Here is a 22,486-nt window from a genome sequence, read left to right as displayed (position 1 = left end):
AATAAAATAACAATAGTCAAACACTTTTCTGTTAGTTTGGTTTCCGGTTGTCTTCTAGTAAAACAGATATGGTAGTAATTGTTCAATTTTTGTCTTAACACTTGTTTCTTCATTAAAACAATTCTTTCAAATAAACTGACAGTTTTCAACAAACACAAAAGCGCTCAGGCATCAAACAGACGCCTCTAGTGACGTCATTGGGGTCCTTTGACGTCGCCGTGTTTGTTAAATGAAGCTATTTAGTCTGCCAAGTGATACACTCGATCATTTATCGATAGATTCTCTGTAGTTTAATCCAGCCGGGGCAAATGACATTTAAGTGGACTATAGAGGACCTCGAACTGGATCTACACTGGATACTGACACCGGTCTAACCCGGGATAGATCTGTTAATTAGCACGGTTAGCCTCCCGGTACCTGGGATTAGCTAACGGGCTAACAGGCTAATAACAGCAACAGAGCTGTCAGTAAGCAGGTCAGTTAGCTTCCAAATTTATCAGCTAAATGGAGGATAGTGATTAAAGTGCGATGACCTCACTGAGTCTCTCTTCTTTTCTCTATTTAGATATTATATCACTCTGAATATGGCGTATTTATTGTTAACACTGGTGTAACGGTGTAACTAGTAAGTGTGTTAACTGGTGACTCTCAGCCTGTGTCGGTGGCAGGATAAAGGTCCAGAGTAGCCCCTTAATCAATGTCTGTTGTTATAATGTCTAAATAACTCTGGTTATTTCCTAATGAACCAATCAATGAGACAAGCTGCCGTAACTATGACAACCACAGACGCAAGTCATTCATTAACACGGTGGCAGAAATGATAATGATGCGATGCTAAAAATATTCAGACAATATGTTACTTATTTAAAACATTGTGTCTCGTTGATCATTTTCAACATCAATGAAAATCAATTTGATCAGACTATTTTGTGCAAGTGCCACTCAAAAAATAGTAATTAAAGAAATGAAGAACTGTTTGTTGAAAGAAAGAAAACTCAAAATTTTGGAGTTTTAAAGTAATAAAATTACAGATCATGAAGTCGAAAAGAACTAATTGTGTGGACAAAATTCAGAGTAGATGAAGCCATTTTCTTTGAACAGGTACTGCAGTTTAGAGTCTCATTAAGTGATCCTTCCTTCTGGGAGCAATCAATAAGGAAATCCTTGATAATTTAGCCTAGAATCATCACATTATGATTAACATTTAGACTTTAAATAGACAGAGCCAAAAACGGCCTTTCCAACCACTGTTTTCAGTTTGGTTTCTCATGCATTTTTTGACCTTGTGAACTTATTTGATCATTTTTTTGTTTTATTTTTTAAGTCAAACTTTACCCTTTTAAACTTGCCAATTTTGAGTCGGTTCCCTTAGATTTGGTGTAATGATGTCCTCTCTGCCATTTCTGTAGTTTAATAAGCTAATGACATTCACATGCCAATATGGCTGTGTTTACCATCTGTTGTCACGCTGGAAGGAGAGAAACAGAAACAGTTCTAATTTATTTTTCCCCTTTTGTGACCACATGAAAAAAGTAAACAGGACAGAGATTTTTTTCAGGAATGAATTGTGTTTATGAAAAAGTTGACAAAAATTTTTGTTATTAATGTAACTGTAATGTAATGTTATTAAAATTTTAGGATAAACATGTCGGAGTCCAGCGGGCTGATTGAGGTCACTGTGAAGACTTTAGACTCTCAGAGCCGGACCTACAGGGTGTCTGGAGAGGTAACAGGCTCAATACTGCTTCATATAGACCCACCTGCCAGCTTGATGTGCATTCACATGCCATTTTTGTGTTTCCCTCCAGCTGACAGTGACACAGTTTAAAGAGCACATTGCAGCATCGGTGGAGATCAGTGTGGACAAACAGAGACTCATCTACCAAGGCAGAGTGCTGCAGGATGAACGCACGCTTACACAGTACAGTGAGTAACACAACAATACCCAAACATTGACAAAGGAGTGACCTTCATGGACGCAGCAGTCTCCTTCTCTGTCTAAATTATTACCTCTGCCAAGGAGGTTATGTGATCGGCAGCGTTTGTTTGTTTGTTAGCAACATAACTCAAAAAGTTATGGATGGATTTTCATGAAATTTTCAGGAAATGTCAGAAATGGTATATGGAAGAACTGATGAGATTTTGGGAGTGATCCGGATCACCATCTGGATCCAGGAATTTTTTAAAGGATTCTTTACTATTGGGAGATAGGCCTAATGGCGGAGGTCTGCGCTCTTCGAGTGCTTTTCTAGTTAATGCTGTGATAAATTTAAGTTTGTTTTTTGCTGCAAAAGATCATATTTCTATGATGATAAAAGGGTGATTTATTGTGCAGCTCTGGTGCACAGTCATTGAACATGAAGGGTGGAGCAGATAGACTCAAAGGTCCAGAGGATTAAAAACTCAGAGTAGCTTTAACTTGTCCCTGAAGTGAGAAACTACTGAACACTAATCTGTCAGAAATGCTGTCAGAGTAAACATCATGAAATCACTTTGAGATGTTGATAAAATCACTGTTTAAATAACTCTGGTCTGTCTTCTCTGTGTTCACTCTTAAACTACTACTTAAAGACAACCTCAGCCAGGTTTATTTAATATGCTAACAGTGAGGTTAGGAGACTGCTGATTAATTCTGCTGCAAAGTGATTATGATATTTACACAGTATTCAGCTGTGCTGCCATGTGATTATCATGTTTACATTGTGATTTTATTAATCTCTACAAGGGATGTACATAGTAAGCCAGCTAGATTGTTAAATTCGAATATCAAATTAGCTGGCGTGAGATTTATGAGACAGTAAGACTTATTATCTATAAATTGTTAGAAACACAGGCATGAAATCCCAGTCAAAAGCTCTTTTGAAACTGTAATGAAGCCTTCCACCACTAGTAGCTGCTGTAGCTTCAGTTTAGGACTGCAGCCTACCAGTCAGAGCTTTCCCAGGCACTCTGCCAGACGTAAACATGAGAAGCTTTTTTAAAAACTTTATAGGAAAAACATATGTGCAAACAGTGAACTGTGACATAAACATAAATTATGACAAACATGCTCTACCCTTCACTCCAGCAGTTAAGTGCTCATTCTATAATGAAATTCTCATGTTTACACTGTTATGATTTTATGACATGTTGACTGATCAGAGCTGTGAAGAGAAACCTGATCACTACATGATTGTCAGCCTTTCATCCATCCATCCATCCATCAGTATATCCATAAACATCCATACATACATACATACATACATCCTTTCATGAACATCCATCTGTCCATCCATTATATATTTAAAATAACATTGTGACAATAGGATAAATCCTGGTTAATCAAAAAACATACCTCTGTTAATAGTAAAAATATTCAAATGAAATCCCTGTTTTCATCCTTATTTGTGTCTCCTTCAGATGTAGATGGGAAGGTGATCCACCTGGTGGAGCGGGCGCCTCCTCAGGCTCCCATGAATGGCTCAGGGGGGGCGGGGGTTTCTACTGGGGGAGAGGAAGGTGCAGTCAGCAGCGGCAGACATGGCTCCACCTCCTCTCAGCATGCACCACACGACCGTAATGGCAACAGCTACGTGATGCTGGGGACGTTCAACCTGCCCGTCAATATCATGGACCCCCAGCAGATACAGGTGGGAGGGGCCTGGTAACAGCTGATTTAGACTTTAATTATAGTTTAGAAAAGTTAAGTGAAGATTTATTCAGCTAGGAGAACAAAGATAGAGAAATAATACTGGAAATGATTACCTGGTAACAGCTGATTTAGTTTTTACGGTGATTTTAAAAAGTTATGTTTAAATATATTCATTCAATGAAATAAAAACAGCTTCCTCTGACACTAAACCTCCTCCTTGATTCTAGCTGCAGGAGCTACCTCAAACCTGAAATGCTTTTTAACCCTTAACAGACAAGTCCTACAAAGATTTTTGTTTTTCAAAATAATTAAATAAAAAACGCTTTGTTTTTCATCTAAAGCCTAAAACACACCAGCGCTGTCTGACACGAGTCCAAACTGTCACCCCATTATTTTCTATGTACAAACCCACACCAGTTAACCTTGCATAGCAGATGGATACACCCATTTCCATGTTTCTCACTGGCTAATCCATCTTGCAACGCTCCCGTCTGAACCATTTGGGCCCTGTTAGAAAGTGACAGGACCAATCAACATGAGGGGCAGTACTGTCTGGTGTAGTGGAGTTGTGACGTAAGCAAGCAGCAATAAGAGGCCGGTGCAATAATGGCGGAAGACATTAACGTGGATGCTGCTAAAGCACCAGTTTTATCAGAGCTTGACAACATTTCTTCATTAAAAGAAGAACAAAGAACAGCAGTGAGTTGTTTTATTTTCAAAAACGACAGAAGTCACGTACTGACATGTCTGCAGTTGCCATGGTTCGCGTTATGCAGTTCCCTATGGAGTTTAGTCCTCTGTGGGGATGCAGCTTGATAGCGACAACGTCACGCGTTTGTTGCTCTGATTGGCCCGTAAAGATGTGACAGACAGAACGTTCATCCAATCACCCTCTGAGTTTTCTTTTCAAAGGCTCTGCTCTTCCCCAAACGCTGTGTATGAGTGGTTTTCCAGATGGACATGTGAAACAAATCCATCTGGCGTGCCAGTTTACACACCAGTGGTTGCCAGGCATGCCAGGACTGGCCATGCTGCAGCAGTTTACCCCACTTCTCCATCTCAGCATGGTGATCTGTGGCTGGTGAAGTGTTTTCCTGAGAGAACAGCTGTTTTGTCCATCTGGGCTGCCTTAGTAGTAGTAGCTCTGTTTGAGAGCAGAGAAGAAGAAATTTAGCAACATCTTTTGTTTTAGGTGTAGACTAGATGGGGGGCCTTGACTGCTGGTGAAATACCACTCTTCTTATTGCTTTTGGTACCTGGTGTGGTGAGGAGGCGAGCCCAGAGCGGGCTCTCACTCTGGTAGCAAGCGCCTGGCCCTGCAGTGGCTGATGGGAGTTTGACTGGTGACATGCTGCTGTCGGTGTGTGCTAGAGGAAAGACTTGAGACACATTGAATAAAAAGCCATGCCGCTGTGGCGCTGGTGTTTTGGGCTTTAGTTTTTTTTGGGTTATGATCAAAAGAATCAGAGAATGTAACTCTGATGATGTAAAATTCTTTTTTGTTTATGTCTGACCTGCTGCAGGTGGAAAAAGAGTGTTATACCAGTTTTCCATTCTTTGATCTTCCTTTTTATATCAGAATGCAAAAAGGATTTTTTTTTTTGAAAATGAAAAATGAGAAATCAGAAACATTTTATTTTATGTGTTTTGATTCTTAGTCTAATACGAACTCAATCAAATAGCCAAGGGCAGGGTTTTTTTTCAGTGTTTTGTTTTCCTTTTTTGAAACCATTATCAGGAAACAGCTTGTTTTTTAATTTTGGATTTCTCTTTTAAAATTAGAAATATATCGTCCATAAATACACTGATGGTTGTGGGTTCAGTTCCTGTCTCTTACAGTCACATGAAGATGTGTTTTGCTTCACACTTAACTCCAGTCTGCTGCCACTACTGCATCAGTGGTGTATACATATGTATTAATGGGATTAGTTAATACTGATGGGCACTCTCCACAACAGCCATCTGTGTATGAATGTGGAGTGAATGGATGTGAATGGGTAGGTGTGAGCTGTGGGGTAAAAGCTCTTTGAGTAGTCAGATGACTTGAAATTAAAAATACAAGCTCATGTCTATTTATAATGTATTGTAATGTTTTGTACCCTTGTTGTCCAATTTTTCTATGGTTGTACTTGCTGAAGAACACGTTTCCCCTAGGGGACTATGAAGTTAGGATGAAGCTGACAGCTTCACTGTGTTTTTATCTGTATATATGCATATTTATGTGTATTATTGTGTTTTTTATGTATTTATGTGTGTTGTGTTTAGATGTCAGTGCAGCAGATGATGTCTGGAGTTGGTGACTCCGGTAGAAACAGCAGAGTGAGCAGCAGCTCTGGGGTATAACACGTCACTAATGTCTCTACTTTAAAAACATCCAAACTGCTGCTAACCTGGTTTGTGTCTTTAGGGTAACAGCTCAGTGGACGTGCAGATCAATGTGGACACTGCGGTGCAGAGCGACTCCAGGATGAGGCTGCAGCTGGCTGAAAACCTGCTGAGAGACGCCTGCTGTCTGATCCACAGACTGGAGGTATGCAGACATGGACACAAGAGCCATGTGTGTTTATCAAACACAGAGCACAAATGAGCCTTTTGTAGCACTACATTTCCCATCATGCTTTGGCTGGTATTACTGGGCCTGTGTGCAGTTAGGGCCTGTGTCCACAGCCAATGTTTTTAGCCCTAGCCGCACTCATTTTCGATATAAAGTCAGTGTAGTCCATCGTTCTCAACACACCTGAGGAAAAAACACAGATGAGTGCTCTCAGTTGAAAACTGTTTTGAAACAGATTTGCATCCGTCATTGTCACTTCTCCTTCACTGGCCAATCAAAGTGGAGAAGAAGCAGGACTTCTGATAATCGCAGAAAGGAGACTAATCCGACTGGTCTTTTACAGAGTACGTTTTCAGGTCTACAGCTGCTAATGTCAGGAAAGCATTCATTTTTATTGTTTTTATGTTTTGAGTATAGAAATATGAAGCACACAGCTATTTTAAAACATTAGGGATTCTGCAGAGGAACGCAGGAGTCAGCTTTTGTAATCTAGCTAAAATTAACACTGGTGAGAAGAGCTCTGAAAAAATGTCGGCTGCAGACACAGACCCTGGTGCTGCAGTGGATGGCGTAAAGGGTTGAATATGATAATACTAACGATAAATTATAGATTCTGTTATAATGTCCGTTTTCTCTGTGGTGTTTTCATGTCTTGTAGGGAGTTTCCAGTGATTTACAGCCAGAGGCCCCTTCCTCTGATGGAGGAGCTGCAGCATCACACCTCATGGACTCCAGCCCTGCTCCATCCACGTCCACATCCACATCCACATCCACCCAGACAGAGGGAGCAGCAGGAAGCAGCAGCAGTGGGGGACTCAGGTCAGTCACTGGGTCTTTCCTAAAATCATGTTGTAATTTTAAAATTTTAGAACTGTGACAACCCTAGAATAGGGTGACTGTGAATCCTGACTTACCCGGGACCAACCCCTTTTCAGTCTCTGTGTCCCATGTCCCTACAAAAGTCTGTAAAATGCTAATATGACCCACTTTTCAACAACCGCCGTCCTGATTTTAGCCAATATAAACACCAAAACAATGCACTATGCCTACTACACTTTCTCTGAACTTGTCTGTCAATCAATGTTTTTGCTAGAGCAGTTAATATTTAGTCTTATGTACTGCACATCAATGCTCATTCTTGATTTGTCGGTACATGTGCCAATCAATCACGGTATGCTGACCAGGCCTGCTGCATAATGTCAGGTAGGCTAGCTGTAAAAGAAGTCGGTGTTCTTCTCTGAGCTCTAGGGGAGGAAACACTTTCCTTAAAAAGTAAGGGATAATAAATATGCTGCGTTTAAACACTTCAAGTGTCTATTAATTTCAGTATATTCATACAGACAATGTCATTTTAAAACAAGCAAGAAACAATGGGTGTAAGCTGGAAGTAGCCCTGTTAGACCTACCTTAGCGTGGGAAAAGCTTGTGATATCTAACTTAAAAAGACAGATCAGAAGGGGAAATTTTGTTGAGAATCACAAATTATACAGTAAGGACAGATTACAAGGTAGAAGGTTTAAAATTGTTGTTTTTTTCCTCTGTATTTTTTACCTGTTGCAGGTGTTGTGAAAAAAAGAATGTTACACCACCAGTGTAATGTTTTTTGACTTCTTTTTTTGAGTGAACACAAAACCAAGATGAAAAAAAATCTGTTTTTCATTAAATTGTTTCTCTTGGGAAACAAGAAACAGAAAACAAATAACTCTTCATATTTTGATTCCCAGTGTAATCTGACTTGCCTGAAAGGGCCAAGGGCAGGTTTTTCCATGTTTTGCTTTCCTGCTTTTCTACAGTAATTTTGAAACAGCTTGTTTCTTGATTTTGGATTTCTAATTTGGAATTAAAAATCCATTTGATGTACAATACACCAACCTTCCCTGATCATGTTTTCTATGCTTCACGAGGATTCTAAATGTTTAATATTTGTATGTCTTTATACTAAAATGATACAGTACAGCATGTTTTTAATGATTTGTTGTATCATTAAGAACCAAAGCAGAAACCTTTTAGTACCACAGTGTTGCCAACGTATTTGTCCAATTAAAAAATAACTACTATGTTTGTTGTCAGCCACCCAAGTCCTGCAGAGTTCGTGGAGGTGTTGTCTGAGGTGAGGAGGGTGGAGGAGAGGTTACGACCATTCATCGAGAGAACGCACACCATCCTTGGAGCAGCAACATCTGCCGACTACAACAACAATGTAAAAAAACACACAAACTCTGCGGTGCTTAACTACAATGGCAATAATGATAACAATTATGATGCTGTAAATCGGGGCCCTTGATTCAGTAAATATCACAACGCAGCAGGTCTTGTTCACACTCTCTCTCTGTTCATATGATCATATGAGTATCATGAGTTCATACTCTCTCTTCATGCGTTCATGTCTTCATATGTTTACATGTTCTCTCCGTGTTCCCGCTCAGACCCAGGAGAGGGAGGAGGATCAGCGTATTCTGAACCTGGTTGCAGATGCTCTTCGTTTACTTGGTAACACCTTAGTTGTCCTTGGCGACCTACGCTGTAACCTGGCAAGCTCTCCTCCTCGTCACCTCTATGTGGTCCGACCCATCACCCACTACCCTCCCCAGGTGCTACTCCAGACGGGACTGCCCCACGTCCCCCTCCCTGTATGTTTACAGCTGGATTTTGTTCAGATATTGGATTATATTTTATAAAGTTTTAAAGATGATTATGATCAGATATTAGATCATATTCAAAAACATTTTAATGATTTGACATTAAATTTATTGACCCAAACAGATGAAACAGTAAATAATCAACCTCATGATCCGTCTGTCTGTAGCAGATTAATTTAGGTACAACCGTCACCATGTCATCCAATGGGAGACAGGCAGCTGAAGCACTGCCCTCTCAGGCCTCAAGCCATCCAGATCAGCAGACTGCGGGCCTGGCCCCACCTCCACCCTCCAGTGGGACCAATCCTCAACCAGGAGCAGGAGGACCGCGAGTGATTCGGATCACCCACCAGACCATGGAGCCTGTGGTGATGATGCAGATGAACATTGACGGTACATCTTAGAATGCTTAACTTAGAATTAATCGATAAATGAGGCACCAACAGTACCTTTTTGAACACTTTATTCAGAATTAATCACTAAAGGAAGTAAAGGAGAGAAGGGACAGGAAGGAGGATCAGTGGAATGAGGCTCTGTTTATTTATTGTCTAAGGAGACAGAATCATCTGTGAGGAATTTATTTGTACAATGTGTCATGAGTTAAAGAACTTTGTATGAAGCATCACTGAATTTGGTATTTCTGTCTGTGTTTTTTGTCTACTAGGTGAGTCAGCTGCTTCATCTCAGGTTGCAGGTAACTCTCAGACAGGTGAGTCCTTTCCTACACACAGTAGCCTGTATCACAGCTCTGAAATGAAATTCAACTGTCTTTAACCTTCACACAATAGTACTGATTCTGCCACAGTGTGATATCTGCTTCCATGTCCATTAATGACTGTTGATTTAGGGAGCTGGAAGTATTCAGTCAAGCACATCATCAAGCAGCTCCCTCTGGTGTTGAAAAATGATGTCAGTACTGAGTTTAAAAAGCTGCAGTTCCTCTTGTGTCCACTTGAGGCTTTGTTTGAATAAGCAGAAGTCCCATACACCCCACTGTTCAAATGCTGATTTTTACAGGAGAGATAAACATGTTTACAGCCTGGTGATAACTTTTCTGTTTTAACTGGCTTGTAGTCATATCAGCCCTCCCTCCATTGGCTCTGCCCTTTTACAAGGTTCATAGAGGTGCTTGAAATCCTTCAAAAATGCTTTAACTTTTATTTTGTGTTTCAAAGATTTTGAAATGTACTTAGATTTTGGATATAGTGCTTGAAGTGTAATTGTGTCTCAAGTAAAGATAGTTAGACATCTGACTGAACAATTCTGAATATCAAACAATAACCCTAAGGTATTAGTTGTGTTTTCATAAATCATCATGTTCACAAATTCATTAAGAAGTTATTAAAATTTATTAGTTTTAGGTTAAATGTTTTCTGTCAACTCAGCTATGATTTTTTTGATTAGTTCATCCATCTCCATCCATCCATCTCTAGACTGCTCAAACCACACTTAAAGTTGCTTTTTTAACCTAAAATCTGTTAAATGTTTAATGTGTTTCAACCATAAATGACATACATAAGTGTGTTTGTATCAATGAATAATTAACCACAGCTGTCAGGTGCTGGAGACATGCCTTGAAAAGTCTTGTAAAGTGCTTGAATTTGAGCCTGAAAATGGTGTATGAACCCTGCCCAACCCATCCCCAAGGTCTACCCCCGGAGTTCATGCAGGCCATCGTTCACCAGATTTCCCAGCAGGCCGCTGTGATGGCTGCTGCAGCCTCGGGTGGGCCTGCCCCACAGGTCACATCTGGATCAGAACCTGGTTCTGAAGGGCCTGCCCCCCAACAGCCCCCACACCCCACTCAGGCAAGGGTGGTCATCACCAGACCCTCCTTCTCACCCCGTGTCCCCCCGCCCCCTGGATCAAGAGGAACCACCATCAACGTCAGAGCCACAGTGCCTCCTACTGGACAGGTAAATGTTATTATGAATGATCTGACAGTTTTATCATTGATCATTATTTAGTATAACATCTACGTCAGAGCCACACCGCCCCTACTGTCAGGTAACCAGAGACTGCCCTCCTGCCGTTAGAGACTAACATTCAAGATGCTGCCTGTTTATATCCTTATCACTGTTACCATGTTTGCCTGTAATTAAAGTAGTTTTGTTTTTTTATTGTTCATGATCAGGCTCCTCATCTTCCTCCAGCCTCGCTAACTCAGATGATCAGTGGTCTGGTTGGACAGCTGCTGACTCCAAGTCACACAGGTGAATGTTCACTCATGGATACAGTGAAGGCTCACTGATGCTCCCCTCATGAATAAAAATAGCTCCCTATGTCCATCAACAATTAATTATTTCTGCATACTGTCTAAATTGCACAAAACATCGGCAACGTTTGTGTATTAAAAAACTTAAATACAGTAGATAGATTCTCATATTTTCAACTAAAAGCTGTCCAAGTACAGAGAATTTATCAGTGAGTAGAGCTGTAAAGTTGACTCTAAACATCTGTCACTTAAAAAACTCATCATACCCATGAAGCTATAATATTTCATCTCTCTATCATTATTAAAACACATACAGTACATACCAACAATCTTTCCCTTATGTTTACTGTTGTTTGTTGGCCTTGCTCCTCACAAGTTCCACCCACTTTTCCAAAAGTTGCCAACTGCAGCCTAAGGTTTGGCAAAATTTAAGGGATAAAGCCAACTCAACATAAACCCAACTTCCCCAGTTTCATGAACATTCCACCATCTGCCTTTGATGATAGCCTTTGAAATAAGCTTTGTAAAGATGATATCAAAACTAATAAATATTCCATCCTTTAAAGATGATATCACCCTTTAAGGTCTTTAATGGGCTTTAGAAAGACAATGTCATCAAAGCATATGAATATTACATCTTCAAACCAACTACATTCACACCTCCACCTACTATATCAGACTGTATACATACAGAAGTGAGCTCCAATAGAACATTGTCACTGATGTGAAACCCCCCATACAGTTCCCTGTCCTTTTTCTCTGCTTCCTGCAGGAGATCACCTCTCCTCCTCTTCATCCTCTGACTCCTCCTCTTCATCCCCTCCCCCCACTACTAACGCCTCCTCCCTGCAGCCAGCAGAGGATGCTGCAGAGGGGAACCTGGCTCAGCTCCTGGGCTCTCTGCTGGGGGGACAAGGAGGGGGAGGGGGTGTCCCATCATCAGGACCGGCCCCCTCCATCACTATGACTCTGCCAGGAGGGATGGGCTACAGCCAGGTGAGTCCAGAGAGAAGGGGGCAGACTTGTGAAGGGTCAGCGTCAGGGTTAAGATGTTTAAATGTTGGGGACTTCTGATTCCATTGGTCTACAAATAAAGTTATCTGCTATTTTAATGATCAATAGTAATCAATAGTATCTATAAATACTTAATAGAGATAATAAAACACATAATGGTATATCCTGTAACAGCAGCAATCCCACCTAACAATTTTCCACATTTACATAAAAACCTGGAGTGTAGGAGAGCAACCCATCAAAAATAAAAAGGCCAAAAACTAAATTGCAAAAAGCTAGGACTGTCAAGATGAATCACCTTGACTGTGATTGATTGAGGTGCATAGTTACTAATGTTTAAAAAAAAAAGGGTGGTAGATTAGAGATCAGCGGTGGCAACACAATTAAACTCTATTGCGATGCATTTTGTTCTTCCAAAAAAAACAAACAAAAACATGTTGTTGCTTTCTTTTTATATTCTCAAGGACAACAAGGCATAAAAGAAGAGCTATGTATTTTTGAGCTAAAAAATAGAAAAGATTATAGTGGTAAAATGTTTAATATGTTTCTACTGACTTTAGTCCTACTAACTTTTATTGGATTGCGTTGTGACAGCAGGCGTTGTAGTCTGCCTGTTAACAGATGTCTCACTCATTTGCTAATGTTTTAACATGAAGGTTTAACAGATTTAAGAGACAATAGATTTTATATTTCTATAATCCTTCTTTCCTCCATTATTTCCTGTTAGCCGCCTGTCTCCACCCCTGTGGCCCCACCCTCTCAGCCTGTAGGTCCTGCCCCCCCTCAGCCAGTTAGTGGTGGAGAGTCTCTTAGCCCAGAGCTGTTCACAGGCATCGTTCAGGGTGTCCTGTCCACCATGATGAGCTCTCTGGGTGCTCAGCAGGGGGGAGGAGAAAGCATCGCCCAGTTTATCCAGAGACTGTCCCAGACCAGCAATCTGTTCAGCCCAGGCTCTGGGGACGCTGTGGGTGAGTCACGAAAATGGCATCTCGTAAATACACCTGGTACAGAAACACGGTACCTACCAACACATCTGAGTTTACTTCATAGCTACCACCTAAAACAGAATGCCTTCAACAAAGCTGTGGAAACTGTGTTTACTTTAGCCGGATGGCAGACTCACCCCCCCCTCACAACATACAATGTGCAACAATTACAAAAGGATGCTGTTACAACAGAGGATACACACCACTAAGCAGCTCATATGCCAAGATAAACAAAATGAAACCATGCAGATTATTTATGGTGCTGATTTTAAGTTAGTCCTGAGCTCTCTGGTATCCTCCATTGACATACAACACGTAGGGTTGTACATCAACAACGGTGCTAGCAACACTGCCAGCTGTACAGGTTAAACAAATATATTTGATGTACTGATGTTCTGCATGTCTATGTCTTGATCAGGGTTCTTCGGTGATCTGCTGTCCCTAGTGTGTCAGAGGTTCTCCATGGTGGACATGGTTCTGCTGCTGCATGGGAACGCTCAGCCACTGACCCGCATCCAACCGGACCTCCGAGAGTTCTTCACTGAGCACTACCTGCAGGGCAGAGCACCCACTGACACTAACATTGCTGTATGTATACAAAATAAACACAATAGAGACAGACTTTACTGTACGTATACACAATTGAGACCAACAACAGACCAACAAATGTTCTTGATCTCAGAAATGAACAATATCTAATACATCAGAGGTGTGAAGGAGAGGCATGAATCCTTCAAATTAATTAAAACTTCTGAACAGAAATGTTTCTGATGTTTTTGCTGACCTTTTATAAAAATGTTCAGGCAGCGGCTGAAGAGCTAATCAACGGACTGGAAGAGTACATCAGCGACAGCTTTGTAAGGGCACACAACATTACATCACCACATCAACAACATGTTCACAACAATACATCACCACATCAATAACATATTCACAACAGTACATCAACACATAAACAACATAACAATTACACAACAGGCTGATATTAACAGCGGATATCAGGCAATATTTACAGAACCTATAGACTGGTGTCTACTGTCCTTACACACCAATGTTTACAACTGGTATAGGGAAATATATGTAATATATATGCACCTATGCAGTTTTAGTTGTGTTTGTTTGGCACAGGCATCTGCTTTTAAAAGTGCAGTGTTTCTGGGAATGCATAGCATTTCTTTTAAAAAAGTATGTGATTTCATCTGTTGAGCATTTGTCCCTCTCAGCTACCATTTAATATGCAAAATAAAACACATGCTGTAAAAAAGTAAACATCAGTAAAAACAATGATGTAACACTGTCTGCTTTTCTCAACGTAATGCAGCCCTAATACGCTCACACTGTGTGTGTCTGTGTGTAGTCGTCGGTGACGGTCAGAGACGGCGTGGACATCGTTCAGACAAACTTGTCCTTCCTTCGGCTGAAGTTCACTCAGATGGCGGCTCACATCCTGCACTGCTCAGGTGAGATCATAAACGCAGGATCACCTGCTGATTTCAGCCTCTGTTTCGGACTTAATCAAAGTGTTCAATAAGGGTTTAAATATCTACTTTCAAAAAAGTTCTAAGGCATGCACAGCCCATAGAGTTGAGTACTGGGTGCTGAACCAAAAAAAATGAATCTTGCCTTAAATATCTACTTTACCTTCAGTCAACGCTGGTCAAAGGCTCAAGGATCATTTTGATCAAAATCAATGAGATTATGAGCATTTTTGCCCCTAACCTGTCAGGTTCAGTTTAAATGAACTGAAGTTTGTTTTATAAAGTTTGTCTGCACTGATGCTCACTGCTGTCAATCAACCCCTGAAGTGACAGCTGTCAATCAACTCCTTGTGTGACACTTGTCAGTCAACCCCTGGATTGACAGCTGTCAATCAGACCCTGGTGTGACAGCTGTCAATTAGTCCTGTTGTGACAATTGTCATTCAACTCCTGGTGTGACAGCTGTCAATCAGTCCTGTTGTGACAACTGTTAATCAACCCCTGGATTGACAGCTGTCAATCAGACCCTAGTGCTGTATTATAATTATTATACATAATAACAGAAGCTGTGATTGTTTTTTTCTTTGTGCAGATGAGACATTCGGGCCCCGCCTCCTGTTGCTGTGTACTCAGGGTCTGTTTGAGTGTTTGGCTCTGAACCTGTTCTGTCTGAGAGGAGAGCAGAGAGCTCTGACAGCCGTCATCAACCATCGAATTGTCAGTATACAACCATAGACCTCGTATTATATATAGTAAAACACAACAGTTCTTTCTTTTGGTAGGTTGGGTTAGCAGCTTGTCAACACAGTTCTCAGCCAATCACATGGCAGCTCTGACCTTTAGCACACTCTCTTCACCATGTCTACATGCATTGGCTTCTCTCATTTGATTGGCTGATGTTTGTGTTAATGAGCAGTTGATCAGGTGTACCTAATGAAGTGATCAGTTAGTGTATATGAATTATATATTCTCTTATATATGTATACTGCACATACAGACACATAAACAATCACATCTTCAGCATACAGCCAACATACAAACATAGAAATCTCAGTGATGAAATTAAAGCTAACCTAGCTTATTGTATTTACTACTTCAAAGTGTCTCTTTTAATGTGTTCTTAATGTGTGCATTAAAAGAGGAGGATGTCTGCTGAGGTGAACCCCAGTCTGGTGAACTGGCTCACCAGTATGATGTCCATGAGACTCCATGTGATTTTGGATCATAACCCGGTCACCGAAGAACACATCCAGCGCTACGTTATCTACACACAGGTGATTAACATCACCCTATTCAAGCACACCAACCAGGCTAAGCATTTAACGATAACACCAGGAAATTGGACCAAATAAGGAAATAACAGACCTTCTCTTTGTGTTTCAGGTGAACCAGAGGACAGAAGCCGAGGTTGACGCCGCCTCACACAGTCCCAATATGGAGGTGGGTCTATGGTCTTTCTAGGACTTTCTCTAAAGGATTATTCACATACATGATATTGGCACAACTGTGATATTTCATTTTCACTATGAACATAATTGACATGTAAAGAGGGGGCAAAGTGATCCCCTCACATCTGCTTCAGAGGTAGTAACAGAGGTGAGACAGAATCACGGTTAAGGCACTGTGCATGTCTGACTCAAACCTCTTTTTCACCAGCCTGTGTTTCAGAGCTGTTTCAGGGCCAGGGCTTATCATCTAGAAGTTCTTTGTTTTCTATCGCCACCCAAAAAAGGACAGAAAAGACGTGTCTAGCATGGTATCAACTTTTAACTGGTCCAGGAGAAAGACCCATGGGGCTTTTCCATTGCATGGCACAGCTTGGCTCTACTTGGTTTGACTCGGCGTGGCACCGCAACTGAGCTACCCATTTGAGGGTGCATCTAGAACTGATGATGCAGTGTTTTGAGCCCTCCTCAATCTCATCCACAGTCTGATCTACACACTGTCTGATCTGATTAACCTTACATTGTTTTAAAGCAACATCATACTGTAGACCACCAGCGCTGCACACCATTCATTTCCCATCCTCTGTCTCTCTCTCTCTCTCTCTCCTTCTGCAAACAATAAACAAACAATAATTCACCCTTATCACCAAAAAGAGAGAATTTTCCTGCATGTTAGTTAAAGAACAGTCTTCTGGTCATTGATTTATGGGTCACTAGATTGCAGAAAATGAACACATTTTACTTAGGAGCCTGTGTCCTTACTGAGGATGTGTTTATTATTTACCCTGTGACCACTTTAATAGACAGACAAAATGATGTTAAATATTTTACCCCCTACAGATGGAAGAGAGTGTGCCTGTAGCTGCCCCACCCACAGAGAATGGAGGAGACAGAGGAGTAGCTCCAGCAGATTGTCAGCATTCTGCAACAACCCAGGATGGGGAGGAAGATGGGGAGGGGAACACTGAGGTGGAGACATGGGCTGCTGCTGTCCCACCGGTTAGATGCTTCCACGTATATAAATACACTAATACACAATCATATACACACTTACACGCAATCATATTTTTAGTAACTTGTGTTTTTAATGTGTAATAACACTGTTATAAGTCATGTTTTATTGTGTAATACCATTCATTATTTATAGTAGTCCTGTGTTATAACTTGTGTTTTTATCTTTTTCAGGAGTGGGTTCCCATCATCAGACATGATATGCTATCTCAGAGGAAGATTAAAGCCCAGCCCCCGCTCTCTGACGCCTACCTGCATGGCATGCCGGCCAAGAGGAGGAAGGTGAGACCCATGAACACAATCACACTGTGACACCAAGTCCTGACTGCTGATTTGAACATTTAGTTGTTTTTAGTGGCCGCTTTCACATGAGGGCCAGGGGCCAATCTGTGTCAGTTGGCCCCAAAGTTTGATTAATTGCATCAGCATGATTTCAAATTTACTTTACTCTGGCATCGTGCCTGATTACCACATTCTCATCAGGAGGAATGATGTTCTTATCAGTGAGTATAGTTTGAAGTCAGCTCTAATCATCTCCTGATCTCCTGTCCTACTGGTGTATCTCTGTGGAATGGCCCGTTTCATTGGTTGTCTCTGTTTTTCTCCTCAGACGAGTCAAAGTGACGGTCCTCGGCTGTCTCTGTCTGACGCTGTAAGTCGAGCGGCTAGAGCTGCTGGGGTCCTTCCTGTCACCCCACCACATAGCCTGCAGGGGGAGCTGGAGACCCCTGAGCTGCAAGATGAGTATACCAGACAGGTACAGTACTCCAACAGCTGTCCTTCCCAGCCATCTATATATATATATATATATATATATATATAGGAGAGAGAGAGAGAGAGAGAGAGATAGAGGTCAGTGTACATAATGTCACATGAAGCAAGGGTCATTGACATGAAGCAAGGGTCATTGGATATCACTGGGTCATTTTGTACATGCACTCCTGCATAGTTTTTCCTCATGTCTAACAGTGTAAACCAGTCTGTCTGACAGAATCAGCTGTTTGAAGCTGTCTCCTAGCTTTACATTTACATCAGTGTTTCCGAGCACACTGAAAAAGTAGAGCAGCTCTTATTTAAACTATCAGTCTAAGCCAACATCATCAAATCTATATCTGAGACTTGATCTGATTCACTGATCAACACACGGGGAACTGTTCATCAGACATCATCCTAGTAATGGAACAGAAAGAGTCATGATGACAACATTTAATAATAAATCTTTCTCCTGTAGGTGAAAAGCGATATCAGCGAGAGAGTCAAAGATGATCCAGACTACAACTCCCAGAGGTTTCCAAACACACACCGCCTGTTCTCCGCGGACGACTCGTAGTCCTCCACAGAGCTAAAACATCCCATAATAACCCTGTGAGAGCAGCAGATGGCAGCGCTGACCATGATGGACTCAGAGGAGCGATCTGAAACGATCAAACATCTGCAGATTTAATCTGACCATCATGAATCCTCTGAGGATCTGCTCCACAAAGACCACCAAAATGCCACAAGGGGGCATTTACTCCTCACATTAACATCCAAGTCACTTTAGTCTGTGTCCACTCTAGCTAATAAATCTTGTGGGGTTGGGGTTAGACTGAAAAAAACTGGAGGCCTAGAATGGCCTGGATGCAAAAGGATGAGATCATGTCATCCTTTGAGGATTACATCCTTTAAAAGAAAAAGACTTTAATGGATGACATCTCCTTCAAAGGCAGAGGACAGAATGTTGGTTAAGCTGGGGAAGTTGGTGGTTTTCCCCCTCCATTTTTGCCACATAGTAGGCCAAACTTTATGGAAAAATTGCCAACAAAGGAGAGTCAACATAAGGGGCTAGCAGTGGCTCTTCAACAGCTTTTCTCCCTCATTAGCATTAAGCATTAAGGTCGGTATCTCATTACTTAACTCTAATATATGTTAATGGGAGGTGCTAACGACCCAAAGGGGTCAAAAGAGAGAATGAAGGATCCTCATAGAACAAAAAAAAACATAGTCCTTAAGTTGTATTAAATCAAATCAAATGTGGTGAAGAAAATTGGGAAACACAGTGGGAATAAAAGTGAATAGAAAGTGTTTTTGACACAATCAGCTTCTATTACATGCTGAAGTTGAATTGTAAAATATTTATTATATTTTATATTGTTAACGGTCAACAGTGATTGCTCCTTTTTTCTGCCACCTTGGTTCCTGAATCAAATTTCCCTGTCCAAGTCCTCCATTGACATTTCAGAAAATCATGAAATCAACATGTTTGATCCTAGAATCAAGCCAATCAGCTCTCTGATTACCCCTGACAATAAAACACTAGATTCAGAATAATAACAGAATTGGCAAAGGAAGAAAAAAAAACAAAGGGACAAAACTGTAGACATTGATTTTAGTGGAAGTGAAGGACCTACACATCCAACAACCCATTGTGATTCCCTTTATTCATAGCTAAACATAGCTTTACAAACTTAAAAAGTCAACCAGACCTTCTCTCTAGATTTACTGTAATGTTTTTATTGTTTATGATGTTGGCATATGTTGTCGTCTGTGTATATATTGTGTATGTATATTTTGTATATAATGTATATAGTCATAAACAGCGATAACTGAAGTACGTAAGTGTTTTAAACATTACCATGGTAACAGCAGGCTCCACCAATCGTAGACAACGCTGTGAAACTCTAAAGTAGTGTAATTCTTTTCCCTGAGGATGTGAATAGGTCGTGTTTTAACTTCTAAGTTAACTTAACTTTTAAGAATAGATGGATTGTCCAGATTCATGTCTGTCATCAGGTGGATCAATCTCCCAAAGCTTCAAGCTGACACGCTTGTTCCCAATCAGAGAATGACCGGACCAATCAGCATCATTTGAGGGGTAAAGGCGGTAACTATGGGCATGGTTTAGTTGAAGTGACTCCAAGCCTGTTAACAATGTCAACTGGTGAAGAAATTAGTATAAATGCAGCTATAGCAGCAGTTTGACCACATTTCTTTCATTACGGTGTACAGGTGACATGTACAGGTTCTTCATGCTCAACACCTATGCCGCACCCGCCAGTGCCCGCCAGGTCAACTGCAGGGCCACCATTCACTGATGATTCACCCCCTACTCAGTAAAGGGCTGTCCACACGGAGACAAGTTTTGGAGTATCAGTGTAAGTATTTTATCATATCCGTGTTTCATCCCCAAATCCACCTGATTTGGGGTCCAAAAACGCTTCTTTTTAAAACCGGATCCCAGAGTTAACAAATCTGTATATGCAGCCTGTTATATCTCTGTGTGCACAACCAGTGGACTATAATGCATCTTTTAGGAAAAATGCATTATAGCCCACTTAACCTGCATGCGTCAGCCCAGCCAAAAACAATAGTAATGGCAAATTACATGATGGTGTTTGTGCTGCAGAAGCTACTGAGCTCATTATGGCTCTGACAGCAAAATCCTCTGCTCCTCTAATACCACTGTGATCAACAAATGGTCATGGAGAACAACATACGCCGCATGTTCTTAGCTTCACCACAGAGTACAACCAGAAGTGCAGCCAGGAGAAAGTTTTAGGTAAGAGAAAAGTTTGTGCGCTTGCTCCATAATCTTCCTTTGTTTCAGGTGCATTGCTGTGGTAGCATTACAGGGCCAGACATATATACTATAGCGTTTTCAGTCATTTATAATTGTTTTGTGATTTTTAATAGTTTCCGTCTCCGTGTTGACAGGGCCTCAGTCTCTCTGTAGGGGGGCAGTGGCCCGATGGGGAAGTCTGTCACCCTCTCCACGCCATCTTTCTTTCCATCATGGCCATAACCAAAAGCTTGATTTCTCTGCCTCTTCTGCCAGCTCTTTGGTGACCCTCTGTAGCTTCCCCTCAGACATTCTCACCGTGAGCAGAAGTTGAATGGTCGATTTCTCAAGCAAACCCCTGTATCCAGCTTCCACTGGATGGACTCATGCTGACCAGTTGGGCCTCCTCAGTGGTGGTGCATGCCTGCTTCATCATGTTTTGAATGTGACAGAACATTCCTCCAATAACCCTCTGTGTTTTATTTTGAAAGGTACTGTCTTTCCGAAAACCACTTATAGGGTGTTTGTCAGATGTATGTGAAATTTATCCCATGATGCCATGTAGATGTGACCAAACTGGGTGGATAGCAGACAAACTCGTGTCGTCTACAGGAGCATGTACCTTGGGTTCACTCTCAGGTAGCACATGGTTAGTCTACCTTGGGTGGTTATGACATCATGGCAAATAATCAGATCCACTCTGGAGAATATGAACAGGAGTTTTACTATGGGACATCACTGCTGGGCTTGTTGATGTTATTGTTTTATGCAGATAAATGTTCAAATATTACAGTGAAAATAAAAGTGAAGGACAATAACATTGTAGCAATCTAAATCTTAGCAGAGTCTCAGTATTTTATATGAATGATAAATGACAATGTGATCTAATTTTTAGAAATAGTTTAAAGGTCCATAATATGGTCAGATATGTGAAAATGTTTATCTTACTTAATCATACTATCATACCAAGTTGACATGTTCAGAAAAAAGTCAGGTTAATCTGTAAAATGGAAATAAATAAATCATGAACATCAAACTTTGATCTTTTTCTAATTTTATCTTTGTTCTCATGTTTTTATGGTGGTTACATGAACAGCTGGTTTAGTTTAAAAAGGAAAAAAATGAAAAAGATAAATGTAAGATTATCACAGAAAAACAATAGTAACCTGTTCATTTTCTACAATTGGATTGTTTTTTTCAGTTTTCTAAAAGAAGTAATTTTATTCTTATAATAAAATGCCTTGTCACACACAAACTAGGAACTACTTTAAATTCTATGACAAACTTCTGCCATGATTCTTATGTATAGTTCACATTATCAACTCAAAAATAGTGATAAAATATGATTTATATTAATGTCTCATAAAATAGTATAGGTATGTTGTACCTTTTTGGTTAATATCTTCATTGAAATTGTACAGTCATAAATGCCCATGGCCTAATGCTATGCTACATTGATGCTGTTATTCATGCAGAAGGAGGCCTGACAAAGTACTGAGTTAATAAATTAACAGACTTTTCAGCTGGACATTTGTGTTTTATAAATCCTTGTTTTTTAAATTGGTCTCTTGGCTTTATATTTATTTTATCATACTTAATCAGATTTTTATCAGCTGTGAGCTGTTATCATAAGGGTTAAAAGAAAGAAAAGGCTGGATATATTTCACTGTATGTAAAATTAATCTATAATATATGTAAGTTAATTTTTCAATCATCCATCCATCTTCTGTTGATTTTGCCGGGTCAGGGTATCAGCAGTCTCAGGAAGTTATCCAAGCAGCTCAACTGTGTGTTTTCTGATCTCCATCTTCTACAGTCTTGATCAGTTTATGTCCATGGTTGTGCTCTAAATGGTCAGCTACCCACTCAATAATTATGTTACATCAATCCAGCAGTGGCTCAGATTTTTTAAGGCCAGTCTTTATTAAAGTATTTACCTCCTTTTATTTCATGATCAGATAATTTTAGTATGAAT

General features: G+C 40.6%; 1 protein-coding gene across 8 annotated transcripts; it reads left to right on the top strand.

The window, feature by feature from the left end:
- The first annotated feature begins 211 nt into the window (after positions 1-211).
- On the top strand, positions 212-21,533 carry bag6l (BCL2 associated athanogene 6, like). Of its 8 annotated transcripts, none has more exons than XR_005993074.1 (26): positions 212-475; positions 1,639-1,726; positions 1,809-1,926; positions 3,400-3,629; positions 5,897-5,968; positions 6,039-6,161; positions 6,844-7,004; positions 8,256-8,385; positions 8,612-8,815; positions 8,992-9,217; positions 9,489-9,533; positions 10,472-10,740; positions 10,959-11,037; positions 11,812-12,035; positions 12,781-13,021; positions 13,458-13,627; positions 13,843-13,896; positions 14,397-14,499; positions 15,110-15,234; positions 15,657-15,791; positions 15,901-15,957; positions 16,803-16,961; positions 17,148-17,255; positions 17,584-17,730; positions 18,205-18,849; positions 19,962-21,533. XR_005993074.1 is itself a non-coding variant. In XM_041808969.1 (25 exons), the coding sequence occupies exons 2-25, from the start codon at positions 1,646-1,648 to the stop codon at positions 18,301-18,303; spliced, it is 3,342 nt and encodes a 1,113-aa protein (XP_041664903.1). In that variant the 5' UTR covers positions 212-475; positions 1,639-1,645; the 3' UTR covers positions 18,304-21,533. The 8 variants fall into 8 exon arrangements, 4 of the variants coding, with proteins under 4 accessions (XP_041664903.1, XP_041664904.1, XP_041664902.1 ...); XR_005993071.1 differs by having other exon boundaries at positions 18,205-19,827; XR_005993073.1 differs by having other exon boundaries at positions 18,205-20,107; positions 20,788-21,533.
- Positions 21,534-22,486: the final 953 nt, after the last annotated feature.

This window comes from Cheilinus undulatus, linkage group 16 (genome assembly GCF_018320785.1).
Source record: "Cheilinus undulatus linkage group 16, ASM1832078v1, whole genome shotgun sequence".
NCBI lineage: Eukaryota > Metazoa > Chordata > Actinopteri > Labriformes > Labridae > Cheilinus > Cheilinus undulatus.
Note: the sequence above shows the minus strand (reverse complement) of the source record. Positions and strands in the feature narration are given on the sequence as shown.

What these genes read in the sequence shown, in the direction of transcription:
- bag6l (XM_041808967.1), top strand. Translation starts at nt 1,646, where the DNA reads ATGTCGGAGTCCAGCGGGCTGATTGAGGTCACTGTGAAGACTTTAGAC. An exon ending in TGGACCCCCAGCAGATACAG is followed by an intron (nt 3,630 to 5,896) that starts GTGGGAGGGGCC and finishes TGTTGTGTTTAG; the next exon opens with ATGTCAGTGCAGCAGATGAT. An exon ending in GGGCTGCTGCTGTCCCACCG is followed by an intron (nt 16,962 to 17,147) that starts GTTAGATGCTTC and finishes TATCTTTTTCAG; the next exon opens with GAGTGGGTTCCCATCATCAG.